This window comes from Ammospiza caudacuta, chromosome 3, assembly GCF_027887145.1.
Source record: "Ammospiza caudacuta isolate bAmmCau1 chromosome 3, bAmmCau1.pri, whole genome shotgun sequence".
Classification (NCBI taxonomy): Eukaryota; Metazoa; Chordata; class Aves; order Passeriformes; family Passerellidae; genus Ammospiza; species Ammospiza caudacuta.
Window position 1 is genome coordinate 15,022,457 of NC_080595.1, and position 18,637 is coordinate 15,041,093.

The following is an 18,637-nucleotide window of genomic DNA, read 5'->3' on the forward strand; positions in this document are numbered from 1 at the left end:
AATCTCATTGATTTGCCATTATTAATGTTTGTTTGAACGAGGCATTTCTGTATTTAGTGACAATTACTCTTTACTTCCTAACATAGTTACATTTGATTTTATTAGGCTTGATAGCACTAAATGTGCTAATAGTACTGTTAGTTACACAGGCAAACTGTTAGTAAATTAGTTTTGTGTTATCTCCAATCTAGATTGTAAGATAAGTCGAACTTTAAAGGTATTTTCTTTCAAAGCAGCAGTCAATTTAGATTAAAATAGAAAAACAAGCCATACTCCCTTGCCATTGCTGTTTTCTTGACAGCATGTTTTGAACTTCTGAAGTATTTCAACTGACATGGAATATGAGTGACTACTGGCACAGTTATACATTCATTAAATAGCCCAGCTTGATGTTGAAGGCAGGATAAAGATCTCAAAGATAACTGCCCCATCACTATAAATAAAAGGTCCCACTGGGTTTTGTTAATAAAAAAGAAAACAAATTACCATGCCAAATTTGTTAGATTTAGATAGAATAACTCCTGGATGGAATAAAATTCCTTCCTCTGTAAACAGTGTTAGGGAGCTGCATGGGGGAAACACACAGACATCTGTTTATATATAATGTACATATTTTTAGAAGAGTATCATAGCCAGCCCTTTTCACAGGTCCTTTTCAAAGCATGTTTTATTTAGAGTTTATATGTTTGCAACACAGACATTTTTTAATCAGATCCCACAAAATGGGATAGCTGATGGTTTGGCAGCAATGTAGGACACCTTGGAGTTTTTCTATCATCAAACACACCAGCATCCTGCGTATTCTCTCTTCCCACAAAAGATGCCTGGTCTCCAGCTGTCTGCCTGCTAGACTGGAGGATAACACCTTCTCTAAATCAAGGCACTTCAAATCTTGAAGTCTATTGAGTTTCAAGATAGCAAATCAAGAGGAAGGCACCACACCAGGCTTTAGCAGAGACAGGGCTAAACTTAAAATTCATAATTTCTTCTGAGGGACCCCAGCTACTACTGCAGGGGGCTAGATTACAGTGAGGACAAATGCTTTAATCCTAAAGGAGGCAGCAGAGGATAGTGTATTCAAGGCCTTTGCATCTTGTAATGAAAGAATGACCCTTTGAAAGTACCTTAAAAAACATACTAAAACCTCTTGTCCCCATTTCAGGAAAATATCTCTCCATAAGTTGGTGCTGTCTCAGCATGAATATAACACAATATTTAAATCCTGTGTTAACTAACCTTTGTCTGTAGCATAAGCTAAATTTATAGAATGTAATGAAGTTACAGAATATAATGCTAGTGCTATATATATTAAGTAATGCCTATAGCATATATATATTGTAATATGCATTATTTTAGTGTCACTATTGATACAAACTAAAATGTAGTCAATGCACTGGTCCAGATTTTATTGAAATTACTTGCCTACAATGACATGTGATTATGAGGTACCATAATCGGGCTGACTCTCTGGAGTCTCACTACTGTCTTCTTTATACAGTCAATAAATACACAGTCATAATCCACACATGAATTACCAAGACACCACAGAAATCCATTAGAAATATAAACAGTCCCTTACCTTCTCTGGCTGGTGTAAGCTTTTGTTTAAGGAGGTGGTTGCAAATGGCACTCATGCAGATAAAGCACTGCTGCCCCATCGTGTTCCAGTTCATGGTGCTCAGGACATTAATTGCCTCCTGTATCTCATCATAACGAATGTACTGGTGGATGATTTCCTCAAGGCCCAGTTGTCCCCTTGTGAGCACACCTTTGACAAGAAATATTACAACCAGAGATAATGGGTTCGTACTTTTATACAGAGTATGTAAACCAGTAGCTGACTCCTTTCATATGGTATACTTAGACTGAGGGTGCTGGACAGCAGATAAAAATCATCAGTGAACTTCACACACGGATATGAATGAATATAGCCAAAAGTCACTGGTGACAACATTACATAATGAAATTTGGTTTAGACAAGGTGGAATAACTTTATTTGGAGTTTATCATTATTGCAAGGCAGGTAATAACTTTAACAGCATCTCCTCCCTGTAGTGAAATAGTGCTGGACAACACTAAACCTCACCATTTGTCTCACACAGATGTATCTTTGCATACAAGTGTAGAGCAGCTCCAAAGCAACTCTTACTCAATTACTCTCCATATTGTAACTGCTCTGGAATGTCCTTCTAGCTTGGGAATATTCTCTAAGTGGAGCTTTTTTTCTGAGTGGATACCATGGAAGTTATCATCATCTTGATACTACAGACCTTTGAATTACAGTTGCACATGAAACCAAGAACAGGTTGCCACACAGATGTTTCTTGACTTGCAGATCTCAGCTTCCAAAGAGAAAACCTTTCTTTAATGATGCTTAAAAAATTAAGTACTTCTCTGTTGCTAAATGTGAGTCTGTAAGGTTTTTCCCCAAAAACATCACTTCTGTATATGCAAGTTCTCTGCAGTTTAATTCTCCTCAAGCTGTATTCAGATGTTTTTCTCCCCTTTTTTCACCTTGCTTCTTATTTCACATATTCACAAACAGTTATGAAAGTTCTGTGAGGTATGTTTTCTAAATAACAGGTCTTCTCTTCTCTGTTACCAGGCCTTGTTTACCCCAGCCAGTCCTATGTAGTTCACTTTATATTTGCATATATTAAAGCCTATGGACATTATGCTGAGCAACAGCCATGTTTAAGTTGTTAATATCTAATAGTTATGGCATATTTCATTCTTCCTAAATGTTTAGTGCTTTTGAAGTATTACAGCAGCTGAGCAATCTCCACATGAACCTCTCAGTGAAAATGAAAATACTTATTTTCATGTTAATTAAATACAATACTATATTTTAAATGCCTTTAGAGGCCAGCAATGCTAAACCACTGGCACCAGCACCACATTTGGCATTATCCAAGATCTGGGTTGGCATCAATGACAAGAAGCCGCTTTTGGAAATGAGTTTGGCATTAGACAGCAAAAATATTTGCCATTAGTGTTTGAGGGCATGTTTAATATGACTTTTTCCTGAAATAAATCTGGATAGACAGCATAATGGAGATTCACAACTTGTCCAAAACCATAATGTAGCTGGAAGTTAAAAACATATTTGCCTATTCTCACTGACATAGTTTCTTAACAGACTTCTGTGGGAAACAATTCCAAGCCATGTGTTACTCATGGATTTTATTTCAGTCCTGAATGCCTGTCTGGGTCTTGCTGTCATGAGCCCCTAATTTTTTTGCTATAATTTATTAATGCATTTAATTAATTTATTTATTAGTTCTGCATTATTTCTAAATAGCAGAAACCTAAAAACTGCTGAGACTGTGAAGAGGGACTTACTAATCAACACAGTGCTCCCCTGGCAGTGTGGCAAACTGAAGAGATGAGGTGTAAAGCTGAACACCAGGATGAAATAGAGAGCAGCATATTTTTGCACAGTGGACTACAAAGAGGGAGAGAGGGAAGAAGGGAGACAGCTTTGCCTTTTTCCTAGAAGAGATTTTACAGTAATTATACAGAATGAATTTTAAAATGTGATAACTTTCAGCTGTAGAGGTCAACATCTTCCCATTTGGATGCTTGACTTCTCCTGGGTGGTGCGCTTCCAGGCAACCTGCTTGGGAAAAAGAGGTGACAGCCAACTCACTGCCTAATTGATTTAGGAACAGTGCCCAGGGAGACAGTCCAATTAAGTTTACAAGCTGGCAATTAGCAGGAAAGGCCTCTAAATCCCTGTACTGAGAGCCTGCTTGCCTTGGTAAGAACATAAATGTGCTAAAGATAGCAAGGGGAAAGCTGTGCATTCTGGAAAGCTGTTGTGAGAAAACCTCACCAGGGAGGACTGAAGAAAAGCAAGGCAGAGGTGGGTAGAGTGCCTCCTGCTCAACTCCATCCCACCAAATCAGGACAGAGATAATTTAGAGAGTTTTTCTTTTAGATGGCCAACATGCACAAAATCATCAAATAGCTGTTATAATTAGTGTTCTGGGGTACACTGTAACTATTAAACCTGTCATTGAACTGAATGCAGCTAATTATCTCAAAATTATTGATAACATGTAAACAGGTTTTTAAATAGTTTTTGAATAGTTGTGTTATTTTAAATAGTTTTGGTTTTTTTGATAACAGCAATAATCCGGATCAGCTCTTTTAAAACTACACAACTATAAGTCATTCCAACATCTTTTTGTTACTAACATCCTCTTACATTAATTTAGCTTTTTGCAGTAGCAAACTTGTTTAGAATTTTTTAATTCGGTCTTTCAAATTTTTAGGTCACTGATAATTTTAGACAGTTTTTTCCTCACAAAAGTACATGTGTGTCTCATTAAGTAAAGAAATTAAGTAGATTTTCAAATCTTACTATCACCTAGGTTGTTATTTTGGGTATTTTGGCAATTTGTTTGGTTTTGGTTTTTTTATAAAAAAGGCTTCTTCCTTATCTCAATAGCTTTATACAAAAGAATCATTAAAAACTCTCATAAAGATCTACAGAAGTAATCCTGTTTTCTTGGACAGACAATGGGCAAAATGCTGAAAATTTCCAGGATGGCTGTCTGCCCTGCTGAAACACTGGCTTGGGAGTCAGAGGGTTTAAGCATGATTGTTTTTTTAGCTCCCACAATGGGCTTGCACCACTGTAACTTGCCTGACTTGAATGAAATGAATACAGTTCTCACTGATGAGCCACTGCAGGGGTTTATTCTTAATTCAGCCGCTGTGTAACTCTTGGAAAGCCCTTTAGCTTTTCTTTGCTGCTTCTTGTTTTTCTGCTTGTAAAAGGAAGTTAGTTGTGGTTTTACTCTTTTAAACTCTCTTCACACCTAAAAAGAGAAGTGCTATACAAATTCTAAAATTAGCATTATTACTTCTTTTATTCACAACTCCTTCCAAATTATTTGAGAGACCAAACTTCTCTGAAGGTTATGAAAATCATTCTTCTTCTGTGGAAAATCTTCAAAGGAAAAAAAGGTGCAACTTCCTGTACCAAAGCCAGGAAGAACAGAATGCTGGACAATATACATCACACATGCAGAAAAAAAATTTGGTAAAGAAAATAGCATTACTGTTCTATTATTAAATATAGCTTATTTTAACTTGTTAGGGTTATTACTACAAAATGAATACAATTCTTAAGATCATATACTACAGATTAAATGAATTTTCCAGAGGAAAAATTGTAATGCTTTCTAAGAGTAGTGAGGAACATTATGGGATGCTGATCAGACAGAAGTTGGGGTACTATTCTATGAATAGGAAAAGGTATAAAGTTATTGTGAAACATAAAGAACTCCTTGGTAGCTTCAGATATCTTTGGAGCAATTTGCTTTAAAGGCTATGGTCTCATATACCTAAAGTTAGGGTGTTCCCAACCTTGTGGGATACAGATGTTTCTTTGACAGCTCAAGGTTCGACAGATGTGCTTAGTAACTTACCAAGTTTAAAGTGAAGCACTCCCAAGGGTCCTTTATCAAATCTAACCAACAAAAGATCATGAATATCCACACTGTCAGGACTGGGAAATGCACCTGGAGGAGCTGCCCACTGGATCTGGATGAGGCTGGTGGGCACGTCACAGTGTTTACTGAATTGCAGAGTTGCCTCAGGTGAATAGTCCTGTGCCAAGAGCTGAATTTTAATTGGGGACAGCGCCGTGTCAAAAAGCTGCAGCTCCCCCTGAGAGCTGCCGACCACCAGCACGGCTCCGGAAGGGTGGTAGGTTATTATAGCAGGGAGCAGCTTGGCTTGGGCCAACAGAGTCACTTGGCTGTAGGCTTCGAACAGAACTACTGAGGAGTCCTCACAGCCCAGCACCAGTTTGTCCTCTGTGACATCCCTGCAGCAGCTGATGGCCCTGGCGGGCAGGGGGACGCGGGTGACGGCGGCACACTGCATTCGGTTCCTGAGGCACTTGTAGACGCAGCTGTCGGCCATGGGCTCCTTGGCCGCCGACACCGAGCGCTCCACAGTCAGCACCTGCTGGGGCTGCACACAGCTGAACCTGGCATCCAGAGGCTCCCACTCCGTGCGCACGTAACTCAGCACCTGGAAAATATCCAAAGCCTTTTGGTACTCATTTGTGGCCCTTTACTCTTGAAAATAGACTGCTGCGAATGAGCTTTCCTGTGGGTCAGTCATAAGTAAGCATTCTTGAAATGGAGCTCTGAAATCTACTCTTTTAACATTTAAAAGATTAATTCATTTGATTAAAAAAACTCTGCAAGAGAGTTTGAGCCATATTTGTTTGTCTGCACCTATTAACAGGTTAGCAGAACTGAAGATAAAAGAGGGGATGGTCAGTGATGGTAAGAGGAGAAAGGGCTGATGTAAAAGAATAATTATTCACAAGTGGTCTGGGTTAAAAATCCCAAAATTCTGGGGAAAATCTACTGTATGTTACTCTTATCATCAAGCTTAAAGGATTTTTGATCAATTGCTTTGGGCCATGGTAACAGAAAATATTACTCTGAAGTGGTAGAAACAATGGCATGTTAAAACAGCACCTACTGTACATTGCCAGATGAGTAGGTGGTAGATGTTCTTGGGTGCCATACAGGTTTAGATGCAGAAATAATGAATTTGTGATAGCAGAAGAGGGGACCATTACAGGGTACTTGAAAGTTAAATGAATGGGAGGAAGAGCACAAAGGCAGAATGTGATAAAAGCAGCTGGCAAAGAGCAAGAATCTGGAGTGTGGAAACATGGGAAGAACCCTCAAGAGATGGAAGCAGCAGTGGAGACCAGTGAAGGTTCATGCACTATGATAAATGGGTTTGAATGAGAGGTGTTGTACAGGATTTGAGCAGGGAAACCATGAGAGAAACAACAATTGTAAATAAATTACAGATGAACTTATGAAAAGCTATTTCATAAAAAATAGAGAGAAAACCTGTGGCTCTAGAAGAATGAGAGTAGTGGAAGCCAGTCAGAAACTTGCTGGTGTTTGTTCATGCAGAAATAAAGAGTGAAAGGAAATCGTGAACCTGAGCTGAATCCTGCTCTCATGTATACCCACAGCAATCTCCACGTTGTAAATTAAAGCCGCTGACCTGCCACAACTTTTGGAAGCCCCTTGAGTCCATGTGGTATGAAAGCACAGAAAGGAGTAAAAATGTGATTAAAAGGTAGAGAGAGGATGAGGAAGGAAATCTAGACATTTCAGGGTGAAAACAGAAAGGCCCACATAATGTTAGAGCAATTTAAATTTGATTTCCACAGATCACAAGACCAACTGAATATGCAATTTAGCCTTTCATCCTGTAAAGGAAAATAAGAAATTCAGATATTTTTTTGGCATACTATCCATTACTTCTAAAGTAACTGATAAATTTATAAACAAGCTTTTTGGGACTTTGATCAGACTGATTAGGATCTTTTGTTCTGACAGTTTACTTATTTTGTCTGCAAAAGGGTTTCTCATTCAAAAGAGAGAAAAAAAAAGGATTATTGCAATGCTCTGGCTGGAAAGAGATGACAGTTAATACAAAAATCTTTGCTACTTTTAGATGAGTAGCTAGGGACGTGCAAAGAACCACTTAATGCAAAAGCACCTGATGCAGAAGCCAATGCATTTAACCTGTGAAACCCACACCAACCAATCTCAACAGAGATCCATGAAAATATGTGTCAAAGAGGAAATAAAAGATTACAATACTTTTCTAATCTGAAAAACACTTTCTCACCTCAACCATTCCCTCACCAATGGCTTAGCCTCTGCAACAAGTCATTTTATGCTCACAAAACCTTGCAGTGGCGACTGTGCAGACGTTAGAACTGCTGAAGTGTGTTTATTAGGGTGTTAAATTGCAGGACAAGGAAACTCCTAAAAGAGGTTATTTGTGGACAAAGGATTACTGTGACCACAGAATTCTCTAACCCCAAATAAAGACAAAGTGAAGTGTTACTGTTTGTTCTGCATTTTTCCCTAGGAGTATGTATAGACTCAGGTAGCTCCTTTCAAATGTGAGAAACAGAAATCTTGCCCAAGCAAGTCTTCAAAGCTTCCATAACTTCAGTGAAATGAGCCTTGAGGCTTTCTTGGATTCACTTTTCTGTCTTCCTGTGGGAAGTTTCAATGCACTGCATTATTCTGCTACATATTTTGACCCCAAACCAGAATTATCCTCTGGACAACTCTTCAAAAGCTCCAAGAAATTCATGAAGATCCACAAAATAATCAGGCCTATGAGAGATAAGAGCCTGAAAGCTCTCATCAAATTAAATTAAATTCGGAAGAGACACTGGCCTTGAAGGTTTAGGCAATAAAGAAGAAAATATGTGAAACATGGATTTTTCAACTCCATAGCAGTGACTGGAGGAAACCAGCAATGGAAACAGTCACAGAAAAAGAAATGTTGCCAAATGATTGTTGGAGAGTCAGCAAGTAAACTGCAACCAATTCATCATTTTGTCCTGCCTTCTTAGAACAAAAGTAGGACAAAATTATGATCACCACCTAGAACTTCAAAGGAAGTAAAATCTTCCATTTTGGAAGATTAATCTAATGAGTCTTGAGATGAGAAGCTTCCCAGCTTCACAAAGTTTTGAGAGCAAATCCTTAAAATGAAGTCTAGGGTAGGTCTGGTTGCTGTATATAATTCTAAACTAGGAAAAGATTCCTGCAAGGAGAGAAACTCTCTGTTGCCTTTCAGAACATAAGGTTTGGCATACTGTTTAAACACATAAGGCTTAAATGAAACCTTTCTAGGCACTGCTGCTCAAATTCTGATGGAAAACAGAGAAACATTTCTCCCCAAATTGGAACAGATAAGCTGCTTCTCATGCATCAGTGGCCTCATGTGCCTCTTGCAGAAAGAGAACCAAGCCAAGAGACCTCTTTGTTCTGCCTTCCAGTTCTACTGAATGTATCTGGTATTCAGCATTCTGAAGGGCAAAAATGAACATTCTCTTCCATCTGAGAGGGAAGATTTGGGTTTCTCTGTCAGAAATTAGTTTTATTATTCAATCTTCATGCCACTAACTGGAAAACTAAGGCAGAGAGACACTCAACTACAGAAACCTTAATAATGCTTTTGAAAGATAAGTCTAATAATCAAAACTTTTCTTTTTTCTTTTCCCCCAAGAAGATGGTATTCTGTCAATTGTTTTCCCATCTGGTATGTAGACACATGGTAGTAAATGTAGTGCATATAGTGCTTTAGCTTTCCATTTAAAGAAATCCACTGAGATTCCTTCCTGACAAGAAGCAGTTCTCTGGAACCCTAAAAGGTGACATTGAATCATTTAACAAAACATTTGCTTATGGAATGGGAAAGCAAAAGCTGGAGGAGTTTCCTCAGAAATGGGTAGAACGAGTGTCAGATTTGTGGAGGAGAGGACAGGGCAATGGTCTGAAAAGACAGAGCTGTCATATCACAAGGTAGGGTGTATAGTCCATTCCATGTTCTACACTTTCCATAAATCTTGGACTAAGCACTCAGTCTTGGATTTCAAGAAAAGGTTTCTGGAAATATTTTCCATGAAGTAAAACTAATTACTTTCTTTAAATACATTAATTAAAAAATGTAAAACTTTTATGACATGAATGCTACAAAAATACAGTACATGTATTTAAATACTGTGTATGTAATACATATTTCCTTTATTAATGTAGTAGTCATGCACCACTACTGCACATTTATATTGTTTTCCCCTTGCAGTACTGCCTGGGACTCCAGTTCATCAGCAGGATGAGGGATGCTATCCATGCCAGGTTCCCAAATCCTAGAGCCAGGAATCATAACAATCCAAGTAAAGGAATTTGTTAGTCTTTGTAAATAAGAGGCCTGCCATGCTATTTTAAACACTCTCTTTCATTTTATGTTTGAGAGAAATAATAGTGCTAGCTTATGTGGGCTATCACACTCTTCTCAGTAAAATTTTTGAACACTTAAAATTGAAGTATTTTGCATAGAGTGCTGGGAAAGGATAAAGTCCACATAGCAAAATAAGTAAGAGTTTTAACCAGTAGTTCTTAAGCAGAAAATTGGCTTACCAGGCAGATGAAAAAAAGAAAACAAAAGAAACAGAGAAATAAGCTTGCTGTGACTGAACTGTGTGTCTTTCAGATGAGAAAAGAATGTTTGATTTATTTTATGGATGTTAAAAAAGTGCTTATTTAATTTCACACAGTGAGGTTCCAAATAGCAACAAACATTTTAATTAGAAATGTAAAGTAGGAATTGTGGTGCACATCAGAGTAAAATAGTTTTAAATATGGCGCAGTGAAGTTGAAAGGGAAAAAAACACCCTGTTTTAAAACATTTCTAAATAAAAATGAAAAGCTCCTACTCCAGGTTACTTATTTGGCTTCATTGTATCTACAGACCTACATGCAATCTTATTATTTAGATCTTCAGTCAACACTTATTCTTATTTTCTTTCAAAATTTATCATCATCATCATCTTTATCCTGTATTATTCATTGATCTTCTAACACAATGTGACACTGAGGATTTCACATGCTTTGCTGTATGTGTGTAAGAGGTATTTCAGCCATTTAGACACACAGGGTAGATGTTTTTCTGAGCACTCCAGAAACTGTAGGACAGCTCACACAGAAAAGATCTGCTGTGCTTATTTCACAAATCCGAGGCACAATATGAAAGCAATAACTATTAAATATTATCTCTTGGGAGAAAGAAAAATAATATTCTCTCTCAGGGAAATTATTTTTTCCACAAGATTGAAGTATAATTTCAGTCATTCCCACTAGCACTAAATGGAGTAAAAATAAGAATGGTGAAGAAAAATGCAAAGTGTTACAGTAACTGTGCCCTGGCATCAGCACCTCCTGTTAATTTGTGTTTGCAGAATAAAGTTCATGTTGATTTTAACACAACTTTCTCCCAAAGCATTTAATCCAAAGATGATTTCACATCAGATCCTATTCATTCATAGCAAATTGTCTGAAATAATTTCTGGAAGATTCCTCTTCTGGTTTTGAAATCAAAACGCCAGCATTATCTCCACAAGGATACAATTTAAATAACATTCTTTGATCGTTGGTACTTTAAGGTTAAAAAAACCCAACAAACCCCAAACAAAATAAACCAAACAAACCTCCAATACTTAAATAAATAAATTAGAGAACGGATGAGCTTACTGGAAGAAGCCCATGCACAAAGGAAAGCAGACAAAGGCCCAACAGACAAACCCTCCAGCAGCAACATGCATTGCACACTGAAGCAATGTCACATGCTACAGAGAAAAGCAGCTTGAATTCCTCAAGGGAAAATTCTTCACCAAATCTTACAGCATTCAACACAGTAAACCCTGATCTCAGAAAAAAAAAAAAATCAGTAAAATAAGTCAAGATTTGCGAGGAAAAAGTTATTTCTGTTTGTACAGGAATAGTGGTTACCTGTAGCCTTAACAGTAGTAAATGCTACAATTAAAAAGCCCTGTGGCAAAATTCAAATCAAATTTCTAGTATGTTTAAAAAGTAAAATGTATTTCCTTCCCTGAATTGAGAAGCTGCTGAAGTACACAATGCCCCACACACTCCTCGTGCAGTGTGAATCATCCCAACACAGAACGTGTAGTTACAGGTGATGATCATGGTGAGGGCTTGAGCTGTCTCATCCCAGAGCTATTCCTGTCCTCATCCTAATAAGCAGTCTCCTGGTGGGCAGCCAGGATCACTCAGAAAATTCTTCCAGGCAGGAAGCAGCACCATGTAAGTGCCCATTTGCCTTTGCTCTGCCCCAGCAGCAGGAGTGGCAGCAGCTGGCAGGTTGTTTTGTGGTTTCTGTAAGTCAGCACTGAGGTGATGGCTGTGGTGAGCACCCATTCATTTCCTTGGGCTTGGTTTCATAAACCCAACATGCCAAACAGCTCTTTATGGTCTTGTTGCTCAGCAATTTCTGTTTTTCTCCTAATTCTAGATAATAATGGTATTTTATCCAGCTGATGCTACTATTTTCAAGTAAAATGTTGGTGCTATTACTTTACCATATTTTGATAAATGCTCTAAACTGAATAAGTTCACACTTTTAATTCTTCTTGTATTGACAGTAATCTTTCACCAGGAGTAAATTAATATTACTGGTCAAACATGATAAATACAGATTTATTTTCATGAATAACAATGGCATGTCCAGTTTTTATTTCAAATCTATACCTGAGGAATAGTAGTAATTGCAAGGAATTAGAGGCAATGAGAGGCAAATAATGATTACAGAACCACTGACTGTTTATGGTATCTGACCTAGAGAGTAACTGTTTACAAGGTGTCTAGAAATATTAACTATGCTTTTTTTTCACATATAAGCTATCAAATGTCCTTCAGAAGTTAAAGGTGTTAAGTTAAAGTTTCCCTTCAAGACTGTAAGGGAAAAATGCACCCCAGTTAAATGAAGACTGGAGGCTGATACTAATTCTAGAGCTTCTGAGTTATGATATTCTCCCATTCATGCACAGGAATTTAATCCCTGCCCATAAGGAACTCTATAGAAATCAAACAAAGGACCTCCATCAAACAGCACCATGGGTGACTCCTCATGGACATACAGGCTGAGTGTAAAGGCAGAGTGATCTGAACCTTCCTGAGCATCCAAGAGCTGAATACATGGAACAGTCTAACTGAAAACCAGCAAGACAGTTTGTCACTCATATATGACTTAGCTTTCCATTGCCCTGGCATAGTGCTTGCTATTTTATTGATAAATACAGGAAAATAAATTTCATCTGAAGATCTAAGAATTAAAACAGAAAAGGACAGGCAAAGAATCAGAAAAGGGAAAGCAACTGAACAGTCAAATATGGCAGTGCTGCTTTTAAAAAGAAGTTTCTTATATTTCTGTTACAATATGCACCAAATTAAAATTATTATGACTCTAAGCCTAAAGCCTCAGAGAATGTTTATCTTCACTATTGTGTAAAGCACCAGTGATGTACTTGAGACTATATCAGAGTTTAAACCAGAAAAGGATAAAACAAGGTGTATTGAAGGATGCAGGGGAATGCTGTGACTTGGAAATCTCCCTAAAACATACTAAATGAAACACAGAGAGCTTTAAACTGATAGGGTGGCTTCTGTTAATTTCTTAAAAGAAAAGTCTCTAAAACCATCTCAGGAAACAGAGACTGCAAACTGCTATGGTGGCAATAGGGAGATTTCTGGAAGACATGGGAAGGAATAAAATAGGCAGGGGAATGTTGCTCTCCAGGCCTGGACATACAGAAGTCATGGTAAAAAATAAGCTCTGAAATGTTAGTAGGATGAAGTTTCATAATAACTGGCACAGGGCTGGAAAAGCTTACAAAGAACAGCCTCACATTTTAGCTCCCAGAGTAATTTTTTCTATGTGATTTGGCATAGCTGCAGGGGGAATGGAGAACTGCAGGTGTAGATCAGGCAGAGGAGAGAGATGAGTCAAAGATGACCGCAAGTGGAGAGAGGTCAATTGAAAAGAAGTAAAGAAGGCAGAGCTGGAGGTAATTTAAACTTCAATTCTACAGCAACTAATGACAGAAATAAGAAAAGAAAAGCTGTCTCAGCTACCTTTTCACTTTCAATAGGTAGAAAATCCCAAGGGAAAATAATCTCACTTAAATTAATATTAGCTATCAAAGTAATAGTTTCAAGACATTAAAACATTTACATCTTCCCTAATTAAAGAGAGGAGGATGCTGTTTGTAAAAGTAGCTTATTCTTAAATGTTACTTAGGGGTTTTCCCTACAGGGAAATAGTCTACAATAGCTAATCCAGAACAACTATTCCACAGCTGATCCTCGAGTTTGTGCTCTTCTCCCACAGTCAGTGCCTTTTTAGTCCATATTAGAAGTGGGAAAAGAAAAACTAAAAATAAAATTCCAAATACAAAAGCATCTATACAAGATGTTTGCTCAGAAAAGCTTTTATACTTCAAATTCAGGCTCCAGATCTTTCAGAGTATGCCCAGATAGGTAGAAATATTAAAATGAAGCTAACAAAACAAATTGGATTCAAATATTCTTAAACAGAAGAAACAAAAATTAAATAATTGAAATGAAAACATCTGCCTATAAATGTAAGCAAAGCAGGTGTCAGGAGGGGGTCAAGTAGTAGCTTTGTCCTAACTCATAGCTTATATTCCCACCTGTAGATGATGTGTTTTAACTTTTCCTGTGAGAAAAATATCAGTCCCTAATTTGACCAATAGTCATAACAAAAATTTAACCACCATCTGGGCATGGTTAATATTTTGTGAAAAACATTTGAAAGAGATGCAAATTGTCTATCAGTTAGCATTGCAGACAATGAAAAGAATTGCAACAGACACACATGCAACAGTTACAATTGCTAATTCATATTAGAGTTTTCTAGTGGAACTCTGACACTTCTATTTTCACTTTCAGCAGCACCAAAGCTATTTCGTGATAAAGACCTCATTTCCTGGCTACATTTCTCAGGTTGACAGTTTTGATGTGAAAATAATAAACAAAGTAAATAAGGTGCTTTTCTGTTAAGTAACAAACCTTTGTTTTGTTTTTGCTATTAGAATGGCTGATCTTCCTGTCTTATGTTTTAATCATATCTGTTCTTTATATCTACTCAAATATGCATTTAAGTTGAATAGCTCTTTCTTTAGCAAATTCAAAAAAATATGGAAAAGACAGTTCATCACTTTACCTCCAATTTGCCATGTGCACAGCCTAACAGCAATAGGTTGGCTCTGTCCCTCTGACAGGAAATAGGAGACCAAGGCCATGCTCCATCACTGGTTGCTGACCACCAGCAAATGACCAGATCTTGCATACAGTTTATTGCCAGGTGACGTTTCATCCTTCTACCTTCTGGTCCAAGTATACCAACATAAGAGATCTGAGGGAAGAAAAAAATGCAGGAAATATTGGAGGTGATAAAATAGCATTGTAGGAGCAAATGGGAGCATTTACTTTGGATGTGTGAGGAAGAATGTATATACACACAGAGCTTTGCGTACATATATCTTCATAGAGGCTGTCTGTAAACGTGAAAAATATCTCCTCAGACAGAAAGACATGCTCACTCTTTTATCTGTGGGGAGGGGATTGGGATGGAAAGGAATATGAGTTAAGAAGGAATTTACTGCAATGACTCCAATCAATACCAAAATGTACAGTCATGGTTACTTGACAGCATCGACCTCCACACAGGATTTAAGCTTAGCCATATTAAATGACAAGTTCTGCAAAGCTGACCACGGAGCTAAGGCTAGTGTTTAAGACATAATCAAATATTAAATATATTCTACAGTATTTGAGCAAACATATCTTTCTTCTTCCTCCCCAAATTAAGGAATGGAAACACAAACATCCGCTTTGCAAAAGAACATATACTTTTCTGCATAATGTGGATGAGCTACAGCATCATGCGTAAAGTTTATGCAGCTCTTGAGAATTGTGCCTCTTTCTCAGGAAGGATTTGTGGAATTTATTATTCAAACTCTGTTATTTGGAGCATGGTTATTTGAAAACATGAGCAGTGCACCATCTGGGTGACACATGCCAAGGAAATATAGATTGCACCGCATTTCTGCTTAAGGAATTAATGGAAGGTTGATAGCTAGGGGAAAAAAAAAACTATCTTGCCATTGCTGGTCAGCAATAATCGAACCACTTTCTGGGGATTAAGCGCATGGCTAAGCCTACTGGACCAGACACTAGCAAAGGGCAGGGGGTCTTCTTATCAGAGAAATGCTTCTGGAGCCAGTCTCACTACATGACAGATTGCTTTCATATTCCTGTCTGCAAGGCAACAAAGGCTGGCAGTAATGCGATAATGCCAGAGTGCAATGGGTGTTAAGAACCCGTTGCATTTATGTATTGTATTTAGTAAATAATCAGGCTCATCCAAATTGTGATCTCAGCTCTCAACCAAGGCCATTAAAATCAAGGTTAATGCTTTAATAATCCTTTGCTGTTTTTTATATGGTCAAAAAGAACCCTTTTCTATTTGCATGGTCATAATATTATTGACCTCTTCATCCCATGAATACACATAAAAAGGAACTGAAATCAAAGTAATTACCAATGTTGTTCTCTCATGGTAAACATTTAACTCCTTGTTCTGTCTCCTTCAGTAAATTGAAGTGGATTTAAAAAAAAACAGATAGAAAAACTTGAAAAAGTCAATATTTTTAGAATATCCTGTGTTTTACTGGTCAAAATATTTTCACGGGTAAAGATAAAATATACACAATAGTTAGGCGGTAGCTGCTACTTGAATTAGAATAGCTAATTTGGTGACAACACAATTAGGCTGGAAAAGCACAAATACTTCCACAAGTATCGATTAGTCCTATATTGTAGTGTTAACTCTTCATAACAACCACACATGTCATACCAGCCACAAATCTTTGTTGACCTTTATGTCTTGCATTAGACATGTCACTCTCAAACATGAACTCATGTCACTGTGAAAAGGTAAATAATAATAATAGTTGGTTTTCTATTTTGCTGGTCTTTGAGACTGTAGTGATTCATGTAGTAAGTCTTCCTTTATTGTTTCAAAGTGCAAATAAAATTCAAGGTGGAATCAATTAGAAAGGAAGAGCATAGGGAGATTATTTCATTAATTTAGGTATGTATTGCATAAAAAACTTGACTTTTGGATAAATATCAAGCTTTGAGGAGGAAAGCATGGTTGACTTGTTCTTATTATTCACAGAACTCTGGCAGTCCAGCACTGCTGCCAGTTTTGCCCACCATGAGCCTGGACACTGAACAATGTGAGGCTGCTTATCATTACAATGATAATATGACAGAAATGTAATTATATCATTACAAACACTTTCCTCATTGTAGAAATGGGACTGTAAACCCAAATACTACATTTCTCAAGACCATGCCAAAAGTCACAGGCAGAAATGAAGGTTACAATCAAATTTCCTGAATCTTGGCTCCAGATTTTAATCCTGTGTTAGTTCTATAATAGTGCATGCTACCTCTTTCATTCAATTTCTCTCGAACAAAACCCCAACTCAAAAGAACCTTTTTTTCCCCTAAACCCACAATATTAGTAATTGTTACATATTGTTACAAATTATTACAAGTTAGCACAGTTGCAATTCAGGACCACCTTATTTTACTACTGTGAATAACACTAGTCTGTCTGTGATCTTCCAGCTTTTGAAGTTTGACCAAAATCAGCCATGAAGAACAGTAAATCAATGCAGAGGGCTGACACAATATTATTGCAGAAGTGAATAATATTTTCTGCAGTCTCACACTGGTGCAATTCTGAAGATAATAAAAATTATATTTAGCTGCCTAACTAGTAAGCCTCACACAAAAGAACATTCAATTAAAAAATGCAAATGCATTTTTTTTGGCTGGTGGAGAAATGTTCCACAGTGATTCCCACTGATTTTAAGAGAAAGCAAAGTTAACGTTGAGCATGGAGGTGTTTTGAGAAGCTCAGCTGCGTCAGCAAAGACCTGAACTTAACAACCCTATTAAGGAGTGTAGCAGATACTTCTGGTTTTTCTAAACATTAAATCAGGAGCTGTGGCCCTCACACTTCAATGACAAAGGCAGTTCACCACAGCTTCTTCGTTAAACTTTCGTGCTATTAAGGAAAAAGCCCCACCACACACCAGGCTCGCTCCCAAAGCACAGCCTCAATGAACACCACAGGCCAGGCACAAGGCACAGCATTTTAAAGTAAAGTATGTATCAGCTCAGTTCCCAGTGAACAGTGAACTGTCTCAAATCCACGTTATAGAGGTTGGATCAATCTTGCAAACACAAGCCATTGCTGAAAAGAGGCCCTGAACTGAAACAGCCTGGAAAATGTATTAGATATTAATCCTAGCAGAAAGTATTTCTACCAAGCAAGTTAAAACACATTATGGCAAAACTTAAATTAAACATAACCTTAAAGAGCTTGCCTTGCATCTGCAAGCTCCCTTATGTGAGGAAGTAAATTACTGAGGGGTTGTCAAGGGGAAAATATTTGCTAGCACAAGATTGTTTTCTTTAATGCTTATCCACTCTGAAATAAATACAATCTCTCTCTGTTGCTCACAACATCTTTCTGTGTTTCTTGGGAAAAGGCTTGACCCTTCTTCATTCTTGCAGTGAACTGGATGCAGCCCCTTCCCTACTTCAACTGTTCAAAGTTAATTGCCTTGGCTGATTATTTTTTCATATTGCTGTAGCACCAAGCACTTCCACCCAAGGATGTGGTGTCCTGATGCCAAAGTGCTTATGGTTGAAATAAGTTATGTCTACCCAGCCCAACCCACCCACAACACAATGTCATAAATCTTGAGATTAGCTGGTTTCCACTGACCTCCAGACTGGGTAAAGCTCAGACAGTCTAAAGCTCAGTTTAAAACTCTCTCTAGGCTACCTTTCCACTGCTGCTCTCACTGTAGTGAAGACACACTCCCACAAAAAGGGCTGCAAAAATGGAGTATTTCAATCTTCACTGTGTAACTAGTAAATTGAGACAATGAGGCACCAAGTCACTTGCATACGGTCACGCACATAGCTGGCCAGTGGTGAGAAACTCAGCTTCCATATCTTGATTCCTTACTCAGTGGCTTAATTCTAAAAGCAACTCTCCCAACAACACCATTATTGTAAATAGTGGGGAAATAAGGATTTCTGCAAAGAATTACAAAAGTCAGATGGACCTCAGACAGATGACTGAATTATCAGAG

The 18,637-nt window shown here is 37.7% G+C and overlaps 1 protein-coding gene across 1 annotated transcript in view; it reads right to left on the minus strand.

Annotated features, from left to right (window-relative positions):
• The window catches only part of WDPCP (WD repeat containing planar cell polarity effector), a 147,429-nt gene that overhangs the window by 66,218 nt on the left and 62,574 nt on the right, over positions 1-18,637 (minus strand). Inside the window, exons 10-12 of the mRNA XM_058802338.1 lie at positions 14,620-14,811; positions 5,439-6,048; positions 1,580-1,768 (exon numbers count right to left, since the gene is read on the minus strand). Of these exons, the coding sequence (XP_058658321.1) occupies positions 1,580-1,768; positions 5,439-6,048; positions 14,620-14,811 (991 nt within the window). The remainder of the gene's footprint in view (positions 1-1,579; positions 1,769-5,438; positions 6,049-14,619; positions 14,812-18,637) is intronic.